General features: G+C 54.4%; 7 protein-coding genes across 7 annotated transcripts; 4 read left to right on the top strand and 3 right to left on the bottom strand.

Annotated features, from left to right (window-relative positions):
• Positions 1-448: 448 nt before the first annotated feature.
• Positions 449-3,116, bottom strand: CLUP02_03467 (uncharacterized protein; the record flags this gene model as incomplete). The annotated part of the gene is made up of 3 exons (XM_049282488.1): positions 449-587; positions 643-2,749; positions 2,963-3,116. 3 exons carry the CDS (start codon positions 3,114-3,116, stop codon positions 449-451), a joined length of 2,400 nt encoding a protein of 799 aa, XP_049139631.1.
• A 1,247-nt stretch (positions 3,117-4,363) lies between these two features.
• CLUP02_03468 (uncharacterized protein) lies at positions 4,364-4,943 on the bottom strand (the record flags this gene model as incomplete). Its single annotated transcript, XM_049282489.1, has 2 exons — positions 4,364-4,622; positions 4,792-4,943. The coding sequence occupies 2 exons, from the start codon at positions 4,941-4,943 to the stop codon at positions 4,364-4,366; spliced, it is 411 nt and encodes a 136-aa protein (XP_049139632.1).
• Positions 4,944-5,539: 596 nt separating this feature from the next.
• Positions 5,540-7,841, top strand: CLUP02_03469 (uncharacterized protein; the record flags this gene model as incomplete). The annotated part of the gene is made up of 13 exons (XM_049282490.1): positions 5,540-5,564; positions 5,630-5,660; positions 5,876-5,930; positions 5,984-6,119; positions 6,170-6,191; positions 6,262-6,373; positions 6,427-6,455; positions 6,520-6,645; positions 6,692-6,913; positions 6,982-7,083; positions 7,156-7,269; positions 7,438-7,626; positions 7,703-7,841. 13 exons carry the CDS (start codon positions 5,540-5,542, stop codon positions 7,839-7,841), a joined length of 1,302 nt encoding a protein of 433 aa, XP_049139633.1.
• Positions 7,842-10,450: 2,609 nt separating this feature from the next.
• CLUP02_03470 (uncharacterized protein) lies at positions 10,451-10,996 on the top strand (the record flags this gene model as incomplete). The annotated part of the gene is made up of 1 exon (XM_049282491.1): positions 10,451-10,996. One exon carries the CDS (start codon positions 10,451-10,453, stop codon positions 10,994-10,996), a length of 546 nt encoding a protein of 181 aa, XP_049139634.1.
• A 160-nt stretch (positions 10,997-11,156) lies between these two features.
• CLUP02_03471 (uncharacterized protein) lies at positions 11,157-15,129 on the bottom strand (the record flags this gene model as incomplete). Its single annotated transcript, XM_049282492.1, has 23 exons — positions 11,157-11,258; positions 11,324-11,339; positions 11,397-11,476; positions 11,535-11,591; positions 11,664-11,806; positions 11,872-12,084; positions 12,135-12,233; positions 12,296-12,346; positions 12,439-12,471; positions 12,499-12,639; positions 12,738-12,820; positions 12,895-12,983; positions 13,040-13,057; positions 13,118-13,253; positions 13,293-13,314; positions 13,524-13,593; positions 13,683-13,712; positions 13,801-13,829; positions 13,942-14,056; positions 14,106-14,204; positions 14,350-14,617; positions 14,677-14,907; positions 14,969-15,129. The coding sequence occupies 23 exons, from the start codon at positions 15,127-15,129 to the stop codon at positions 11,157-11,159; spliced, it is 2,286 nt and encodes a 761-aa protein (XP_049139635.1).
• A 1,416-nt stretch (positions 15,130-16,545) lies between these two features.
• On the top strand, positions 16,546-16,701 carry CLUP02_03473 (uncharacterized protein; the record flags this gene model as incomplete). Its single annotated transcript, XM_049282493.1, has 1 exon — positions 16,546-16,701. The coding sequence occupies one exon, from the start codon at positions 16,546-16,548 to the stop codon at positions 16,699-16,701; it is 156 nt and encodes a 51-aa protein (XP_049139636.1).
• A 418-nt stretch (positions 16,702-17,119) lies between these two features.
• Positions 17,120-21,042, top strand: CLUP02_03474 (RasGEF domain-containing protein; the record flags this gene model as incomplete). Its single annotated transcript, XM_049282494.1, has 5 exons — positions 17,120-17,971; positions 18,042-20,342; positions 20,396-20,612; positions 20,671-20,941; positions 21,015-21,042. The coding sequence occupies 5 exons, from the start codon at positions 17,120-17,122 to the stop codon at positions 21,040-21,042; spliced, it is 3,669 nt and encodes a 1,222-aa protein (XP_049139637.1).
• Between the last annotated feature and the right edge of the window lie 51 nt (positions 21,043-21,093).

Genomic DNA, 21,093 nt, shown 5'->3' on the forward strand with positions numbered 1-21,093 from the left:
TGCCCTGAGGCAGTCTCTGGGATGCGTGAGCAGGGCCCGAATTATCCCAATATCCCAGGGTTGCTTTACCCAGGAATCCGTGCCGAACCCAATGCCCCCCCACCCTTCTCCGTTTACCTGCCCCGTTGTTGCCGTGACCATGTCCAATGCTGGGACGCTCAAAAGGAAAACCAAGCCAAGGAAACAAAATACTAAAAAGACCAGCTGAGCAGGCCGGTATACGCGTAATGATCATCCCAAAAATTCAAAAGCCTCTCTTCTGTGACGCCTGTCCCCTGCAAAGTCAAGGGGAATAAGCCTCAGACCGAGAGGGAGTGTTCGATCAACCACTCCAGATCAGTTACGCCGAAACCCATCAGACGAAGAGGTATATGCCAAGGAGAAAAAAGCGCAAGGAAAAACCATTAAGGAGAGGAAAGACATAGGAAATCGTTCAATCATCTTGTGACTAGTACACGCTATCCTCATCGGCCCCTTGCGAGATCATCGAAGGGGTCGACACGCTCGAGGAAGCTTCCATTTCGACCTGGTAGCCGACGAGTGCTTGTGCGTGCAGGCGGAAGGATTCTCCCATAAGTCGGGTGATTCTAGAGTCTTGTTAGCCATCTAGTCTTTTATAGAAGGGTGATAACAGTCACTTACCCCCAGACCACGACCTCGTCCAACATGCTGCCCCACAGACGGGCAACAACAGAGCTAAGCTGGGAAGCATAGGCCTCGTCGAGGTCCTTGTCGAAGAGCTGTCGAACCTTGTTGTACATGGCCAGTTCCTCCTCTGTAGCTGGCTCTTCGTCATGTTCCAGACGGTAGAGCCAGAGCGAGAGGACAATCATGAGGTCAAGACCACACAAGGCATGCTCGACGCTCCAGTTAGTCGGCGAAGTTCGTGCAACCCAGCGCACGCCTTGGACCACGGCAATCTCGATGCAGTTGTAGCATTCCTGAATGACCTTGATCATCTCACTGGAGCGCTTCACGCGATCCCGCGCGGCTGACATGGCAGCCGCGACCTCATAGGAATCGTGGTAGCGCAGCGCCTCTTGCACAGATTTCAGATCAACTTCCAAGCGAGTCCTGGCGTTCCGGTACAAAGCCTTGGCATTGAAGATGAGAGGGTGTCCCTTGTGAGGAGCACTCAGTGGGACTGAAACATTCTCAGGCTCGCAGAGCTCGCAGGACTTCTCCCACGTCTCCAGCGCGAATCTGAGCTTGTACTCGGTCACAACATCCTGAAGTGCCTCGGGACTGCGCTTGTGGTACCACACTTCGAGGAACAGGGCGTTGATCATTACCCGCGACGCAAACGCGCTGTACCTGAGTGTCTCTCCCTGGAACAGGTTGTCGTGCGCCTCCATGAAAGTGACCACAGGCGACGCCTTCAAATGCTCGTGCCAAGAGGCCTCGTCCGTGACCTTGAGGTTCCAGAGTCCCTCGGTGGAAGGGAGCTGCAAGTCCTCAAACTCGTTGAAGCTAATTGCCGGTGTGTGGTTGTACGTCAAGGTGAGCAGGCCAAAGAAGATGTAAACCGCGTAGTAGGTGCGGCGGCAACCTTCATCCTCGATCCACTCGCTGCGGGTAGGCTGAGCGCTGTTGCGGGCTTCCTGACGAAGCTTGAGCTCGTAACGGTTTCCCGCAACCATGTTGGCGAGCAGACTCTTGATAGAGCATGCCCATTCGAGTCCCTTCGGATCACCACTCCAGCTGGCAAATATCATGTTGAGAAGCGAGCCCTGCATCGTCCACAGAGGGCACTTGCGCGAGCTAAAGTTCTCCTTGTTCTGCAGGAATTGGTTGACGAGCACCTTGGATCCAATGTGCATCATATAGGCCTGGTCCTGGTCAAATGCGTAGAGCGCACCGATGCTCAGCACTGCGAGAAGCAGAGCCGGAGACACCTTGGTCGAGTCAAAGGACGCAGGATGCAGGAATGGAAGATGGTGATGGAACAGCCCAAAGTACGTTGATAAGAATCGGTTCAAAGAGGCCAGGTTGGGGAGGCGGAAGCCATCGGGGATAGCATGCTCAGTGTCTTGCGCGCGGATGTTGTCGAGAATCTGGTTGCGTTCATCGTCGCTCGCAACCTGAGGGGCACGGAATCCAGCAGTTGACAAGGTCGCCTCGGTGACGAACGGGCTTTGCGGCACAGGCGTACCAGCTTCGGAGTTTGGCAGTGAGTTGATCATGGACTGCAGCGCCGGAACGAGGCCGTTACAAGTCTGTCCGTTGATGGGCGGAAGCTGAACGTTGCGAGGTTGCATGGTGTTCGTGCTGTTGAAAGACTGCTGAGACTCGAACGAGCCAGATGCTGATGATGCGATGGAGTGCGCCTTTGCTTCTGACGATTGAGACATGAAGCTCTCCCACTGGGGAACAGGTATGGCACCTGAAGGGTAGGTGGCAGACGAATCCATGGCGTGTGGCGAGTAGGGCATCGATGGACTGCCTCCTGCGCGTGCGCCGGCGGCGGCCTTGTGTTGAAAGTCTGCAACCAGCATGGCGGCTGTCTCGAGATCGAAGGTGCCATCGTGAGAAGCGGCTTCAATCTGGTCTATCGCGGACTGGTCAAGCATGGGGGTCTTGGCTGGGCCGCCGATAGCTCTCGTCTTCGGGCCTGAACGTCTCTTGCCATCGCTGTGAAGAGGAACACCTCCGTCTTTGGCGTGCACGGTACGATCGTGACGAAGGAGAAGATCGCGTCTGACGAATGTGCTGCGGCACTTCATGCACTTGAAGGGGCGCTCTTTGGTGTCTAGTAGAAGGAGTTGAATTAGCAAAATGAATCGAAGTGAAGACAACTGGATATGAATGTTGCTTTGCGTGGAATTGTTGTCGCATGACGCATCGAGGCAAGGTCGAAAGGAGGGGTTGCTTAATGTCGCGAGGGGTTCCCAGTCGAGCGGAAGCTTTGGGATGTAGGAGGAGGAGGGGAGAAGAGGGGTTCCGGGAAGATAGGTGCACTTACGGGATCGTTCATGTCTGCTGCGGTGCTCACTCCTGCTGAAGGCTCTGTTGCAGAACTGGCACTTGTACTTGCGTTCCGGTGCGAGTGAGGCTTTTCGTGAGGCCGGCGTCGAAGATGCTGACGTCGGAAGGACTGCGACGCTTGCGCCAGGCATATTGAAGGCTCGGGTGGTGGTCGTGATTTTTGAAGATATGTCGGGTGGCTGGGCCAGCTGTTGCGACGACGACGACGACGACGACGGCGACGAACAGATGTGACGGCTTGGACGATGTGCACGACGGCTCTCTTGTTGTTGAAAACGATGGTTGAAATCGCCCGGCTCCTAGGGTTTCCTCCTCGCTCGGCGCGCTCCCGTGGAGTTTAAAGTGTGTCTTGATTAGACTGGTAGATGTTGCTGATCATTTGGTTCGATATTCTGGTCATAGGAAGGACGTATGTGTGGTTGAAGGGAAAAAGCTGGCGAGTAGCCAGTGTTGAAGCGGCGTGTCTAGAGGCGACAGGCGCGCATGAGTTGTGATGATGGGCCGGGAAAGGCGAAGAGTGCGCGCGTTGGGTTGCGTGTTGGAGATGGATGATGATCACGAGAGTGGGAGAGAAAAACGGAAGAGGGGGAATCGAAGAAAAAATAGGAGGGGAGAAGAAGAGGAAAAGAGGCGTCTCTGGTGAGAACGGTGGGGACACTGGACTGCGACAGTGGGAGGGACTTGGTGAATTGGAGGGGGTGGACACATTGGATAGGAGGGGAGGGGGGAGGGAGCGCAAGAGAGCACGAAAGAGAGGGGAGGGGGGGCCAGACAGGGCGCAGAGAGCAGAGCAGAGAGAGAGAGAGGAGCGAGAAGAGAGGGGAGAGACCAGAAGGACGACGATGGCCCGAAGCTGGAAAATGGAAGAGGGACAGGTACATTGGACGAAGTACCTTTCCCCCCGTCTCTTGGGTGTCCTCTCCCGCCTCACCTCACTTGGAACAGGCGGGAAAGAGGCGGGCAGCAGCAAGTGGCATGGTACGTACTGCCGGATGTCTTCTATCGATGGTTCTCTGCCAGGTGGGTAAATACCTGAGGAAAGATACTTTGATAGCTAAGGTGGAAAAGTCGAGGTGGGTTGGGTAGGTACTTCCTTTAGCTGCTCAGATGTACCTAAGGCAATGTATCTCAGATGCAGGGTTCCTCAGGCAAGCACAGGTAAGGAAGGTCGACATAACAACCTGAGAGGTACATCCGGCTACAGCTCTTCCTCCCCTTCATTTTTTTGTATCTTTATTTATTCATCTTAATCCAAGCACATTGAACCCCACTGCGACTCACTGAGATGGACGAAGGAGGGGGAGGAGAGGAGTAGGAGGGCCACAATGCACACATCGCAGAGAGAGGGGAGGGGGGAAGAAGGACGGGAAGGGAGGGATTAGGAAACTGGAACGGGCTCCAGTGTTTGTTCACCGGGCCACCAGAACAGCAGAATAGATCCGACCTGGGCCTGCTGGGCCGGCTCCATCAGAATGAGCAAGGGAGGGATGTGTGAGTTGGGATCCGAACTGGAGGTGCTGGGCGGCGGGCCATTATCCTTGGGCCTGCTGGCCGAGGATGTAGTGGAGAGGGGGGGAAGGTGAGCCCTGAAGCGGGAGTGGATGAGTCGAGGTACATACTTATGGTAGTTAAGGTACCTGAGGTTGGGTGGATGACAGACCCCCCTGTCGTCTACCTTCCAAGCGGCCTGCCAGCGACACAGCAACCGGCAACCAGCCAACCTGTAACCCCGAATGAGCAGGGCGAGCGAGCATGGCAAGGCCGCAAAGCAGGTGCACCAGTGACTACTGCGTACACGTACCTTACCACCGCGCCGTCAGAGTCCACGTCCGCGGCCAGCTGGAGGTCACGAGTGAGTGGGAGTGGAGAGGGGTAACCCGCCACGATACGAATAGAAGGGGGGGGGGGGGGGACTCGGGAGAAGAGGAGGGGGCCTCGGCGACGGTGCTTGCGTCCATTGCTGTGCTGCGCTGCGCTGTTGCTTCTTCCTGTGACAACCAACTTACAAGTTCCTACGAGCGAACCATTGAAAGTGAGGGGGGAAAGATGAGAAGGAGGAGGGACGGCAAGCTGCTGTATGTAGAGGTGATGAGTCCTCCAGCAATTGATTGGCTCCAAGGTACCGGACGGATACGTCTGTCTGTCTTTTCATCGGCTTCGGCTTCGTAATTAGGTAGTCTGTCCTTGACCTTCTCCGCCTCCTCTTTTCTTTCCTCCCGTCTTCTTCCACTGCCTCCTCCTGCACTGTCATTCCATGCTGACCCTGTCGTGCTGCTGTTGCTTCCGCTGTCGTTGTATTCGTAACCTCGGGTTGGATGACCTAAGGTAAGGAAGCAGGAAGGTACATACATACATACATACATACATACATACAGTACTCCGTAGGTAGACTACCTAGGTAGAACCAATGCCGCTGCAATGCTGTTGGCACCAATGCACACACTTGCACAGAGGCACGCCGCACACGCATGCTGTCCACAAAAATAAAAACCACCTGCTTCCACTCCGAGCAGGGAAGGAGGTACGCACCCACTCCTCCTCGCTTTCACAGCAGATGACGGGAGGTAAGGTTCAGGTCGGTTAGCACTTCCTGGCTCCATTTCTACATACATACCTTTCGTGCTTCTGCCTGTATTTCCACAAGTACTCCCGTACCTGACCTGCTGTGCTGTTATGTCAGAGGCGGAATGCAAACACTCTTTTTGAGCTACCTCCCCTATTACGGATAGACTGGTAGGGAACGGGAAGGGAGGGCCGGAGCTATGTAAGCAGGCACTGACGATCCCACTTCCATGTCACTCTCTTGCCTAACTTTGCGCACCAGATACTTCTGGCCTTACAGATAGATACCTCACATTTCTTTCATTCACTGCCACTCTGCATCACGCAGGGCATCCAACTTTAGCTCCAACTTCCAGCTTCAGCTCTCCAGTCAGCCTTCAAATGTCTCATTTCAATCACAGCACGAGTCGACGAGAGTCTGAAAGTAATCGAATAGCATCGAACCTCGCCGCATCATATTCGTGACCGAGTACCAAAGTTGCCAAAACTCCGAACCATCTCCACGATCCATCCAGCCCACGCAATTAGTTTGCCTTCGTCCAATTTCCATCAAATTTCTCGGAACCATGAAGGTATGCATCATTGTATCCATATAGTACCCTCATCTCGTCTGACACACAAGAGGCGAGGAATCTAACTGGATCGTGTCGCGGCTCGCCATCATCATCACCATCCAAGACAATTTTAGGGGTCAAGAGACAAACGAACGGATAGGGGCAAATACCAGCCACTCAAGCTCGAGAGGGATAATATTCCTGCTCTATTCGTACAGATACCGTCGCTCACCATCCCATCCCGCTCGACAGAGCAGGGCCCAGTCATCACTGTCTGTCCGTATCGGCTGGCCCCCTTACGAACACGACGCAACATGGCACGTAGAGGATTCAGGGATTGCCAGTAAAGATTTTGTCGCCAAACTAGGGGGCACAGCTTCCTCTCGCTGCCGCTAGTGCTCTGTCTGTCTACATTTAGCAATCACGAGGATGGAATCGATAGATTTGCCTGCCCTCGAGCACAGAGGCATCAAGCCATCAACAACAGCACAGGCGTTCGAAGGCGGTACCTGAGCTCACGCAGTGCACCATACCATTACGCAAAGTATCGACTATTCGTCCCGCCATTGTCATCCTGACCAAAATTACAGCGCTCAGATTTTGGCCCGCGGGACGGTGAAATGGAGCGCACGAGATTTGCAAGGCCTGGCACGCACCCGATCCGTCCGGAGCACAACTAGCCACTTTCAGACACCACGACCCCGGTGTCCAGTACCCACAGAAACATGGCAGGGGAAACCAAAGGGCGGATGGCCGGGTTATGGGACGCTTCAAGGATGTTTACTGGGGTGCGTCAAGACGTCTAGGGGGGCGTGAGCCCATGACAAAGAGCCGGTCGATGAGCCAGTTCAGTTGAGCACCTACGAAAACGCACATATAGAGCACTATACACGACTACAGCACACGGGCTAATGGCAAGCGGTGCTGGACTTCCGGGCTATTTAGGGGGGTCCCATTCGGGGTGGACTGGACCAAGGCAGTGGTACGCGACACTAAGGCAAGCATTGATGTGCTGGTCCCAAGTGCCCTGGGCTTGATGACGGGAAGCATCCAGGGACGATGATGTGGCCGGTTGGGTCATCATCGTTGAGCTGTCCAGAGAACTCGAGGCTCGAAACTTCAGGCCATCCAGCTACAAGGAAAAAGAGGAAAGACGGCGTGATGAAAGGTGTGCGGTGTGAGAGGAAAGGCGGAACAGCTGAATGACAAGGTAAGTCAAGATATGCATGGTATCCGCTTCACCAGTTCGTCCCGTCCCATAGCTCGCTCACCTTACTAATAATAAGGCATGCAACGACATGACATTGTAGCTCAAGGCCAGTTGACAGGCGACTAGTCGCTTTCCAGTTGCACACTGGGCCATGTTATCCTGGTTCATCAATACTTGCTTCTGGATCAAGCGAAACAAAATGCCTTGCTTCATAGGAAGGCGGGTGTTAATGAGCACTGACGTCGCCCATGTGTCTACCGAGAGAGGCTCGCAGATTACCGTCTTGCAAGAACCCGAGGCTGGAAGAGAGGCGACGTGGAAAAGAAATTGCAGTTACGAACAACTTGGGGTTCCCCTCTGTCCCAGCAGCTCGCTGCCCCTCCCGGCCTAGCCTCGCTAGAACCCGGACCGCCGATTTGGTTGGCAATTTCGCCCCGGCTCCGGAACTCGAAAGGGAGGACATGAACAAGGGCGAGTCGCGAAAGGCCTGGCCGGAGAAGAAGCCTTACACAGCTTCCAGAATCCAATGATTCTGTGATCCCCTCCCGCGTCTCCGACTCCTCAGAGAGCCCCTCATCAGTATGACCAAACCCCCACCTGGCTGGTCATCAACCCCTCCTCCTTTGTCGCTATTTGTGTCATTGTCATTGTACGGATACGATCTTGCGGTAAAGTCTCGGTTTATATCAAGTACCAATACTCAATATGCGTACAGCAAAGTGGATGGACAGCTGCTGATTGATTCTTGCCTAGGGATCTGTCTGCGCCATGTGAAGCCGGTAGCTGGTCGTGGAGTGCTGGTTGTGCAGGTCAAGGTTTCGAGGATACCCAGCTGGCAAGACCGTCCAACAGGATGGGATGGGATGGATGGGATGGAGTGCTCTAACGGACAAGCTAGGATTAGCAGCAAGTTCTTGCCGGGCATCCCCTACCTCGAGCCAATGGGCAGAGACCCCGTCTCCCGGTCCCCGGACGGTACATCAGCGCGGTCAGGGTGCATCCGGTACTCGGATGATACGTGTCTCGACAAGCTGCACTAACGCGCGCCGGCGGAATACATGCTTGTTCCCGTGGACGGCGACCCATCCTGTCACTCACGGCGGTGAGGAGAGGTATCCCTGTGTACCTCCTTCGTGCAGGTCGAGGACAAGTACGCGGTCCAATACACGTGCACTTTGTGGAAACAAGCAGGGAGTAGTGTACATAGTAGCTGAGGATGTGCTCCAATATGTGCACTAAGGCATCCTCCCAGAGTCCCACTCCAAGGCCGACCCGCCGTTCTTCTCGCCGCGGGTCTCAGGCTGCAGCTCACATGCACCTGTTGCTGGTGTTCGCATCGCGGAGGTGGGAAAACGGTTCTATGTCACAGCACGTCTGAAGTGGGTGGATGCTGGCACACGGCTGGATGAGCAAACGCCAAACGGCCAATTCTATGGACCACGGCGGTTGTGTGGGTCTTGCACCATTTCAAACGTGGCTCATGGACGCGGTGTTCACGCGCCGCGCCTACTCGACTTGCATTGACCAATCACCACCATCAAGGCAAAACGCAACCAGACGCGTTGAGAGCATAAAACAAGAATGACAGAAAACTGAACCACTGCGCTGGGCTGGGCTGGGCTTGCGTCTGGGATACCCGTCAACCCGTACCGCTTCCCGCACCCGCACCGCTGCCGCGTGCGTACCGCGACTTACCTTAGTACCCGGCCGAGAGAGCGGGACGCATTTTTTGTAGTTCGATTTGGGATGCGCCTGAATCATCGTTGATGAGACACGACCTACGGACACACAGACACGTCGTCTCTTGAAAAAGGCCCATGGCCATGAGAGAGAGAGAGAGAGAGAGAGAGACAGAGGGAGAGAGCCACACTTACTAACTATCACTCGGGATGCCAGATGCCCGACCGCCTCTTCGTTTCTTTCATTCCTCAAAGGCGGTCAGTAAGGTCTGAAGCGGTCGGGACTTGTTTTGATGCAAGATGCTCAATAGCCCTGCTTGGGTCCTGGAATCCTTGGGAACACTTTGTTTTTTTGCTCGACTACCAAACGGTACACCTGCGACCGCCGACAAGCATCCGGGCAAGCGGGTCGTATCCCCCTGTTTACATTAGTTGACCGACATGGTGAAAGAGAGAACTCCAGAGACAGGGCTCTGGTCGTGGTCGCCGGCGGCAGCAGATCGAAAAAGGAGACGACAAGACGATCTGAAATGATACGAAGCATGGCCATGACCAGCCATGCCGCTATGCGCAACACAGACCATTGTGTACTATTCCGTACGGAGTATTGGATTTGGGCATAATCAACAAGTGGAATGAGAAAGGCGACAACCGACCCACGGCTCCATCGCGGGCCACGGAAGCGCTCCCGCGATCTTCGCCAAACGAGATGATGTCGACGTTGTTGTCTCGACTCTCGATGCACTTGGTCAGTACGGCTAGGTAGTCAGTCACAAGTGTGCCCCTCGGTCCTCGAGCCCCTCCCCCTCCTTTCTCTCATGAGTCTCATCCCTTTTTCGTTCGCCCGCCCCCCTTTGGCTTTTTTTTTTCTTTTCTTATTTTTTTTCCGCTTCCCATTCTGACTCAACTGTTTGCTTTCTTTTCCCTTGGCCTTGTCGCCTACGGAAATTGAGGTTGCCTCCCGCTCTCTGATACGGATGAAATTTTTTTTCCAACTCTGCTATGACTCTCTTCCACATCCCTTGCACAATCAGGGACCTGGCAATGAATCAGGTCCTCGGTATCATGGCCCTCTGAGTCCCTGTTGCGCTGAGAAAGACATGCCCTGCAGGTACTTCGTACCTTGCTATCGGAGGACAACTTGAATGGACGGACAGAGACTGAGGCTGGTGCCAGTGCTACCTGCTGCCACCTTCCAGGCGACTTTGGAAGTTCAAGTGCGGCGCAGGCTGGTCCCATTTCCCTCAAGCTGACACGCTTTGTTGTCCCTCGAACTTGACAAGTTTCCACCTCTCGTGTTGTAAATGGTGCCAACTCCCAAGCCATTTCATCATGTTGCTACACGTCAAATAAACCCCTTCCCCTGTTCTCCTCCAGCCTACGGTCCTGAACGGTCCATACTATGTAGTGTAGAACCTTTGGGGCCCTGGTTGGGGGGGGGGGGGGGGGGTTGTTCATGGATGTACCACATTGTTCCTCAATCCCGTTATCCTGTCCAAGCGAGTTACACAATTTTCTACACGCCTTCTATGACTGGGTCTCATGCTTCCATTGCAAATGTCCCGTCCTTCTGGATCTGTTCCTTACTGACCTGTCCATGTCGCCAACCCGCCGCCCGAAGTCTAGGGGCAATCGATCAACGCTCCACTGCGATTATCATTTGCATGTCACGATATGTCAAACATGGTATCCGTACGGATCATGGATATCCTCACAACTCTCAGAGAATCCGCTCTGGCCCTATCGGCCTCGTTGATTTTTCGGCTTTCTCATTCGCATCCCTGACGCCACGAATCTGCCCTCGCCCTCCGGTCCCTCCCCCTCCAGAGACGTGCAACTTGAACTTCGAGTCTCGACCGCCGCGCCCCTCCCCCTCTCTGAAGTCTGAACCATGGATCATGACCCAGAATTCGCTATCACGCATCATGCTGCGCTACGGGTGCTCTCATCCTAGACCTTGCAAGGCCTATCGCTCGCTCGCTTACACTTACAGTTCACCGTCCTAGGCGTCACCGCCCTCAAGCAACCGCCCCCCCCCCCCCCCGTCGATGTCGTGAACTGGCGCTTCCGGGGCCCTCGAACGGCAGGGACAAAAGCGCAAAATCAACCGGGTTCCTATCGAGCATGTACAAAACCCTGGACTCTTGAGGGGCATCACATCGCTTTTCAAGCACCAACGATGCGGTGAGTCCTTGTAGGCGCGTCTCTCACCTTGTCGGTCTCGAACGACGAAATGTCGGAGTGGGTACACGAAATGGCGGACAGAAACTGAATTTCAAGGGTCAGAGATCCGAAAGGGCAAGTCCTGACATATCGGTGGAGAGCAAACTAACAACTCTTGCGCTTCGACTGCTGGGTCGCAGCATGAAAGTGGACATCCCCTCTTCTATTGTCTTTTACGCTCACGACAGCCGGTTCATATTGACGATTTCGCCTCTGATGCCGCAAGGCTTCGCGAAGTCGGCGCAGGTGCATGACAGATAAGCCTTGAGAGACGTGCTGCTGGCACAAGAGACAAATCTAGAAGCAATGGGCCTCACCGACAAAGCCATTTTCCCCCAACGCATTGACGTGTCTACCACGGATATGCGCCTTGGGAATCTAGGAACCCGATACCTTGAGGGAGTACTGCACACCGTACTTACCTTACCTTACTCAAAATCGCGGGCATACAACTTCAAGCTCAGAGTTCTCCTCCATGATCCAGCTCCGTCTCCGGCCGCCACGCGACGGGGCTAACATGCACCCCAGTCCGGCACTCCATTTACCACCTGCAATAGTCCCTCTCTTGTGATATATGGGCCCTTCGAATCCAACTTAACCCAAGGGCAAGCCATGCCCCCGCCATCTACCTGGCAGGTTGGCAATTTATTAACCCTACGAGCGGACGCCGGAAGAGGATCCAGAATCAGAAGTGGTCCAGGCCAACGAAAGGAAGCCGGGAGGAGAAGATGTCGCCAGGAGCCCAGGACCCAGTCCAACCCGGGCTTTCGGTGCCCTTCATTTGAAGCTTCGGCATAGGGCAAGGCCTGCCAAGCCAGAGCAAAATACATGACCGGAACGGCCGAGTTGGGAACCTGTCGTTGATTTACCCCTCCATTGACGTTGCAACGATAAGCCGTATGCTATCGGCCTACGGAGTACAGGCTTTCATCTGATGTTGGTAAGGCGTTGCCCGTTGTAGCGAACCGTCAACGATGATGGCCATGGAGTAGACGCTCGTAGGGAATTTCCGGCGCACGTCTCTCATGCCACATAGAGTAGGTACCTTGCAGTCTCTCTTTTATCGTCCCTTGCCCCCTGACCAAGGACGAGGATGTGGCAAAGACGATATTGGTTCCAAAAAATCTGTCCGTCTGGAGGGGTAGAAAGTTCAGAACGAGAAAAAAAAAAAAAAAAAAAAAAAGAGAGACAGAAAGTTCAGAAACCCTTCAGGATAGCGGGGCACTAGGAACAGCTAAAATGGAGCGCGCCTCCACGCCTGGGCACGGAGGCAGTCAGAGCCCACCTCGCGCCGCGGCACGGGTTCCGGCCAGCCGGTTCCCCGTTGGCAGTGCGGCGTCAGGCGTGCCTGTTTGCGCTCCGCGTTTGTGCCAGGATGCGTTGCTGGAACGGTCGCGGTGGAGGAGGGAGGTGTGGTGTGGTGGGCCTGTCTAATTAAGAGCATGCTCAAGGGTTGCCTTCAGAACTTCCGGGCGGGACTGCCCTTAGTTGTGTATTACTACTACTACGTAATTGTGTCAGTACTTGCACAGTAGGTACTACTGAAGGCCTGAGGTGGCTTCTTCCCGGCATCCGCCGTTCCCGGGTAACCTCTTTGGGCTTCTTTTCTAGTGTATCCGTAGTGTGGTTTCTGAAAGACTGTGACTCCGTGAGGCGATTGAAAAAAGTAAGGCGAGCAAACACAGCGGTCTCGGTGCTGGTCCCTGGAAGCTGCAAGTGTGGCGGGCCAGGAGAAAAGAGAACATGTCGTTGCGCGGAGGGGAATTCTGGCTAGGCAGGCTGGCCAGCCAGCCAGTACTTTCTTAATGGTAGGTACTCGTCGTGACTTTGTACTTTGTATCGATCTAACCATGTTGGTTCGAATCGCAAAAATGTCACCAATGCACCATTGACAGAGAACGAACATCTCGCAGATCAACAAGACTTGCGGTGGCGGGAGGCTGAAGGCGACGGGCAGCTAAACCCCTGACGATCATTGAGGTGCCTGACTGGATTTTCCTGCTAGGGCGTTGCCGTCGGGCGCCTTGATCGCGGCACGCACTTCTGCATAGTCACAGTCATACATACGTAGGTACTCACGCAGAGTCGGAGGTAAGGTAGACTGATGTGAGGTGGGATCAGCGTGTCAGTGTCATCGCCGGCCGCCCCAAGGCCCCGGAACATGAACGAATCACGACCTGAAACCGCACCTCTCTGATTCGCAATACTTTTGCGGAAGGAAGAAAAAAAAAAGCACTACGGATAGAAAATGGTAGGTTGCCTCTTTCGCTAGTAGTGGCGCGCTGTGTCTGTATTGGACACCCCCGTTACCTACCGCATGTCTCGTTCCGAGCCCATCGTCGCAATGGAATCTCATGAGAACATCTGATATCGTCCCGATCTGCAACACAGGAGGGGTTCTCTGAGAAAAGGATTGCGACCCCTTTTTTCCCCTTCTTTTCTTTACAACAAAGCGTCAGTGCCCCTCACGGAACGCCCCGCACCGTCACCCATCCACGCCTTCGTGGATCAAGCGCTCGTTCGTTCGACTTCATAGGTAGCGATACCCTCGGGAGCGATTCTGTAACCTTTCTCAGACAAGACACACCACGAGGGTGTAAGATGGCGCCATCCCAACTGTCGACGATTTCGACAGTGGAATGAAAACCCGCCTGCCTCTAACCTGGGTGTAAGGCAACGTACCGATCCTCATTCACTACCTTATGACAACGGAGCAACAATATCTAACAGAAGCATAGTGATCTTGCCCAATCGAATGAACGCATGGCGTTGATGCTACCGAATCTCTCGCCTTTGTCATGAAAGAAGATGGTCAGGCGTAGAAGTGTCCCAGGCTTCGGCGACTGCCTATCATCGGCGCATGGCGTGTCGTGGCCGAATCGACAGGCAAACCGGCTGATTCTCGCGGACACGGCGCGGCGCATCAAGAAGGCCAGAGGGGATCACGCTCACGGCGCCGTTGTCATGAGCGACTGCATTCCGGCGGCGAAGCTTGGGTCAAATGCGATGTCTATGCCCCTCCTCTCAATACCCGGTGGCATTAGCCGGGCCGTCGTGACCGGACAAGGCATGGGCGAGAGTACGAATGATGGTAGACCGCTTTATACTTTGCCGGAGTGCAGCGGCATCGTCTTACACCCGGTCGGAAACGGATAGTCGACGAGCCGTCGGCAGGCGTGGAGGGATACATCAAGGCGGTGGTGAACGCAGGGCCGCCTTCTTCGTCTTCAGACGAAGAACAAGTGCGGGCAAAATTGGAGTTGCGGCCAGGAAGTCGGGTTGGGATGGGATGGGATGCGTCGAGACGATGTGCCTGAACCTGACCTGTTCCTGGCGCATTCTTGCGCTCGACTCCCAGGGCAGCAGGGTGGCCAGCAAGGACGAAGACTTGCGGATGCCTTTTACTATCTTTGGGTGAGTTTAGGTGAGTATCACGGCGTAGACAACGTTCCCATTTCGTTACCTTGTGGCAGGAAGTGACGGCGTTGGCATCATCCAGCCCTCCACGCCTCTTTGAACGTAGCACAGTGCGGAAACGGGCAAGGACCCGGATAAGGAGGATTCATGGTGATCTGTCGTCCTGGAAACGTCGCGCGTCAACGGAGCACAGTGCGGCGGGAAAGGGTGGTAGTGAAGATCCGTGGATGGTTCAAATGGAAAACGAGGTGAAATTTGAACAGTCGGCGGGGTCCACCTGCCTTTGGATGAGGTGGGTTAAGGTACTCCGTACCCTACCTTACCCGGTAGTCCTGCACTTCCTTCCTTCTTGGTCGGTCAAGCTCGTGCCCGGGCTCCACACCGGTGTATGGTGGCCCCTGCACTTCCTCTCTCCTGCCAACCGCACAGTGTCCTTGATTCCTTCCGGAGGCCCAGTTCCTGGCTGCTGTTCCGTCCGGCGTTCTCTCTCCTTTCTCATATAAGGAAGGCAGGTAATAAGTTACTTAACGCTGCAAGGTAAAGTGTTTTGGGCTGCCTCGAGGTAAATGATGGATAAGGTATCGTTGTTTGCGTTCTGAGTGTCAGCGTTCCGTCCCGTCTGTCTTGTGAAATATGTGTCTCGTTGTTCCGACTGACGGGGGATTCTCAGGTTCGAGGGCAAAGCCGCAAACTTGCAGACGGATGAAGGTATGATAGCTATACTTTGTTCGGAGTAATTGCAGGGGACTCAATCTGTCCGTACCTTGGGTCAAGGCTCAAGCAATTGATTGTCATTGTCAGGGACCCAAGCCAAGTCAGACTCGGCCTTGCTCGTTCAAGACATGATTTTGGATACCTAGATAGACAGATGTTCAATACCTTAGCCGGAGGGGGCCGCCTGCAGCCCATTCACGGCTCAGATTCAGGCTGGAAATTGACCAAAGTGCCCTCCTTGCCTATTTGATCACTGTCGCACGCTACGAATACCTCGTACTTTCCAATACAGACAAATCCCCTGCTGTGCCTCAACCCATACCTACTGTCCCGGTCCTTCACTTCCTCACGTTGTGTTTCCTCCCAGGGGAGGGGGATGGACTGCTGAGGATTTGGCCAATGGAGGAGGGAGAAGAGCGCTCAAAGACCCGCCCCAACGAGACGGGCAAGCAGAATCCTGGAAAAAGCACGAGGGAAGGAGACAAGACGGGACGGGAGGAACCCAGACAGCTTACCTAATTTGCAACTTTAGCGTACCTACACAGGACCAACCACAGTAGTAGTAAGGGACCACCCGTTGCACCAGGCCTGAGGGAGGAGGTCCCCATTCCGTCCCCCCGTGCCTCGTGCGGCGTGTGCCTCCTCCCCTTATTGCAATCCTTCAGTCCCGTCCCGGCCATTGACCACCCACAGACTGTTAAGCTTCCGCCATCGAGGTACCGCCGGCATCCTTCGCCCATCCTCTAAAGTGACCTCTTCGCGCCTTTGTAATCGCCAATTCGTCCAGCGTCTAGAAGTATACTCCCTACATCCACCTATCGCGCCCAAGTAGCTACTCTACTGTGGACCCCCCGTGCTACCATTGTTCCCAGTCGCATCCCCTCGACTCTGCAGCCCGCCCACACGGCCCATAACCATTGACAACCACCACGAAAACGACGACGAGGACGAAGACGATAGGCACCTATTCACCATACCTTGTTCAAAGTTATCTTGATATACATTGGATACCCCTCCAACGGTCACCGTGACGGTTGCAAAAGATTCGATACTGGTCGTCCACCCGCTAGAGGCCGACCCTGAAAAGGGACAAAGCGAGAGGAGAGGCATTTACAGAGACGGTCTGATACACCCGCCGAGAGATCCCCTAGGCGACATTGGTCCTTTGGGGGCCTTCCCTCATCAGGCGATCCTCCTCTCCATGCCCCCTCTCCCCTCCCGAGTCCCCCCTCCCCTCCCGACTGTCCAGCAGCATCAGCGCACACGACGACGCGAGAAAAATATCCGGCGAATCGTCGCTCGCATCCCACACATCTCTACCCGCCCACTGCTTTCTCTCATCTCATCCCACCAGTGAGCTCTGCGAGTCGCGACCGCTCCCTCGATTTTCCAATTCTTCAACGCGACAAACGACCCAGTAGCCAACTGTTCACTGTCAGTCAGCGCCTGCGCCAGAGAACCACCGACCTCGTCGACACACGGCTGCGCCTGTTGCCAGACGAGACGAACGTCGCCCCCCGCAACTTTACCCCCCGGCTCCAAACCTGCGACTCCTGGATTGTGGGTTTCTGCAACTCAACAACTCGTCGCTTCTCTCCCATCTGACTACGCCTTCTTCTGCCTTCTTCTTCACGACTTTTTACGATTGACGATTCAACCCATCTCCTCGCCGACCCTCCCCGCCGATACAGGTCCAAGCAACAACAGCCTAGACGTGCCCGGATCATGACTTGACCCTTTTCCCCTCCTTGGGTTATCAGCGCGACCGCCTCATCATGCTGATGACACAGACCGCAGTGCCGGCACTATTCCAGGGTCAGAACAACAACTACAATTCCCGCAAAAAGCCTTCGCGCGAAAACCTCAATCACGACGCTACCAACTACTACCCTTCCCAACCGGCGTTGGACCCTTCCAGCGTCGGCCAAGCCTTCTCACCCTATTCACAGGCCATTACTTCTTCCTCGTCCATAATGAACGGTATTGCGGGCACTGCCCCGCCCGGTACCATGTACGTCCGCGCTCTGTACGATTACGAGGCCGACGACCGCACGAGTCTCAGTTTCCACGAAGGAGACGTTATTCAGGTTATAACACAGCTGGAAAGCGGATGGTGGGACGGCGTTATCAACGGTGTGCGCGGTTGGTTCCCGAGTAACTACTGTCAAATCGTTACGAGTCCCGACGAAATTCCCGAGCATGACCAGAATGGCGATCTTGATCATGTCGACGATGAGGAGGACAGTCAGGAGGTCTACGACGAGCAGCTGGAAGAAGATGACGAGTCGGAACTGGACGACGCCAGCGGCCTCCCTCTCGAGGGTACGGATCTCGGTGACAAATCACGGGCCGACTTTTGGATCCCGCAAGCAACCCCAGATGGGCGCCTATTCTACTACAATATGATGACGGGCAATCGGAGCATGGAATTGCCTTTGGAGTCTCCAGTATCTACCAATGAGACAGGGCCCCGTAACCGGATAAACGTCAATGTCCCTGAGAAGACACGGCCACCCCCCGAGATGATGGCTAGGGGCCTGACGCAAGATGAGGACGAAGACTCCGAAGCAAACTCCGCATCCGAGTTGGAGGGAGAGTCTTTGATGCTCGCATCTCGTGGATCTTTGGTAAGAGCTCGTGCCGCAAAGCTCGCACCGCCGTGGGTTGCTTTTGCTGACCAGTGTATGTGCATGATAGCCTCGTAATCGTCGGTCTCGTAGCGAAATGCTCTCACCCTCCACTTCGATGGACTCCATGAACGGTACCGCACCTGTTACCCGGCAGAAGGACGGCGCATACCTGAACCCGAACTTGGCACCCAACGCAATCCCAATGATTGCATCAGCGACCTCGTTCACCAGCACTTCTTACAATACGCCGCCAACCAGCACCGTGCCTCGTTCCTTTTTCGACGACGGCTCAGCGCCGCCGCTGACCTGGACTCGCCTGGTTTCCAACATGCGCCGAGCCGTTGACCGTTATCGCGATGCCATTACGAGTGGCAACCGTTCCGAATATGTTGCGCGCGCAGAAGATATCTCAGACCACCTGAGACTACTTCTAGCTGCTGGATCTGGCACGACCGATAACCACTCTGGCCAGCCTTCCATTATTTCCACGAACAAGGCTCTTTATCCCCATTTCAGAGACATGATGTCAAAATTCTCGAAGCTCGTAATCTCATCTCACATTGCTGCTGCTGACTGGCCCAATGCCGAATCTGTACAGAAGTGTCTCCAAGAAGCCGATGGAGTGCTACTCGGCGTTTTCAGTTATGTCGAAATTGCCCGTCAGCAACGTGGAGAGGAGATCCCGCGCCTGTTCCCCGGATTTGTCATTGGAAGTTCTACTGGCGGCAGCTGGCAGAACAACGGACTGGGCACCCGCGATCCTATCACAGCGAATTTCCTGGAAGATGAAGAGGGTGTGGTCGAGCCCACGGCAATTCTAGACGGCAAGCAGCTCGAGAGGCTAGACGAGCTCAAGCGCATGCTTGTTTTCAGCATAAGAGAACTGGACAAGAATTTGGTTGTGGCGGACAAGATCACTTCACCTTTCAAGCACGAAGTCATCGGAAACAACGTTTGTTTGGCGGGAGGCAAGGTCTTGGAGACGTTCAAGCCATGGATTGCACTCATCGAGTCTATCGACCTTTCAACCCTGGGCAACAGTTTCCAAACGCCCCAGTTGGCAGACTTCGCCGCCAACAAGCAGAGCCTATACGACAACATGTCAGACCTGCTGCTAGGTTGCCAGGCCGTGGCCGGGCCCCTGGCCGACGAATGGGCCGAGGTTCGAGGCGAGGCTCTCGAGAACCGACTAGACTATGTCCGACAATGTGCCAAGGCCCTCGAGACGAATTCCTCGCACATCGGCTTTTCTTTGCAGCTGTTGTCTGAACAGGTGCAAATTAACATGCAGCAACAAGTCGACTCGAAACAGAGGGAAGACGTGATGCAGCGTGAACAACTCCGCCGGGGAGAGACCACTCCGTACGACAGACCCCATCAGCGCACGGAATCGCGAACGACTCCCGCAGCATCGCGACCCCCAATGATCACTTCACAATCCTTCACCGAGGGCGAGAGCACTGGCAACTTCCGAGGAGGCGACTACTCAAAGGTTAAGAAAATTTTGGGTGACGACCCCAACCCTCAGAGCAACATGCCTCCTGTCGATGACACGCCGGAGTTCCTCAAGCTGGACCATGAGCCAGATCTTGCCTGGGACAACAAGCTGACACCGCCCATCGTTAAGGGTGGTACTTTGGAGGCACTCGTGGAGCAACTGACACGACATGATAAGCTTGACTCGAACTTCAACAACACGTTCCTGCTTACATACAGGTCCTTCACGACAGCTCAAGATCTTTTCAAACTGATCGTGAATCGCTTCGGCATCCAACCACCAGAGGGTCTCTCGCAATCGGACTTCGAGGCCTGGCGAGACAGGAAACAGAAACTCATTCGCTTCCGAGTCGTCAACATTCTGAAGAGTTGGTTCGATAACTTCTGGATGGAAGAGCACAATGAGGAATCAAAGCAGCTCATTCGAGATGTTTACACCTTTGCTAGGGATACCGTCAAGTCTACAGAGACACCAGGCTCTGCACCACTCATGGCGGTCCTGGATCAACGGCTCAGTGGTCAACAAGCTGGAGCTCGTCGGATGGTACAGACGCTCAACCAAAACACGCCATCACCCATTATGCCTAAGAACATGAAGAAGCTCAAGTTCTTGGATATCGATGTCACAGAGTTTGCTCGCCAGCTCACCATAATTGAGTCAAGGCTCTATGGAAAGATTAAGCCCACAGAGTGTCTCAACAAGACATGGCAAAAGAAGGTTGGCGAGGGAGAGCCAGAACCGGCTCCCAACGTCAAGGCTCTCATTCTGCACTCTAACCAAATGACCAATTGGGTGGCGGAGATGATCTTGGCGCAGATGGATGTGAAGAAGCGTGTGATTGTGATCAAGCACTTTGTTTCTGTCGCAGATGTGAGTGGTAGAATCTACTACCATGAAATGACTCTGAAGCTAACAGTCCATAGAAATGCCGTAGTCTCAACAACTTTTCCACACTAACCTCAATCATCTCAGCTCTCGGAACAGCGCCTATCGCTCGCTTGAAGAGAACTTGGGATCAAGTACCACAAAGAACTCAGGGTGTCTTGGAAACCATGAGAAAGCTCATGGCCAGCACAAAGAACTTTGGAGAGTACAGAGAGGCTTTGCACGTGGCCAACCCGCCTTGCATCCCCTTCTTTGGTGCGTAATACTTATAAAAGAAGCCTTAAAGTCGGTGCTAACACTCATGTCCTTGCAGGTGTATACCTTACCGACTTGACATTCATTGAGGACGGAATTCCGTCCATTATTAAGAAGACGAATCTTATCAACTTTGCCAAGCGGGCAAAGACGGCGGAAGTGATCCGTGACATCCAACAGTACCAAGCTGTTGGCTACTCACTGCAGCCTGTCCCAGAGCTGCAAGATTACATAATAAGTAATATGCAAGCTGCCGGAGACGTGCATGAGATGTACGACAAGAGCTTGCAAGTAGAACCACGCGAGCGCGAAGATGAAAAGATCGTGAGGTATGTAGGACTGGATTTCTAGCCAACTTCTCCGATCGGAGATACTGATTCACCTTTACTAATTCTGAAACAGAGTTCTTGCTGAATCTGGCTTCCTATGATCGGCGATTACTGGAACGGAGAGAGCATCCTATCGTGCCTCATTCATGCTG

The sequence above is a fragment of the Colletotrichum lupini genome, chromosome 2 (genome assembly GCF_023278565.1).
Source record: "Colletotrichum lupini chromosome 2, complete sequence".
NCBI lineage: Eukaryota > Fungi > Ascomycota > Sordariomycetes > Glomerellales > Glomerellaceae > Colletotrichum > Colletotrichum lupini.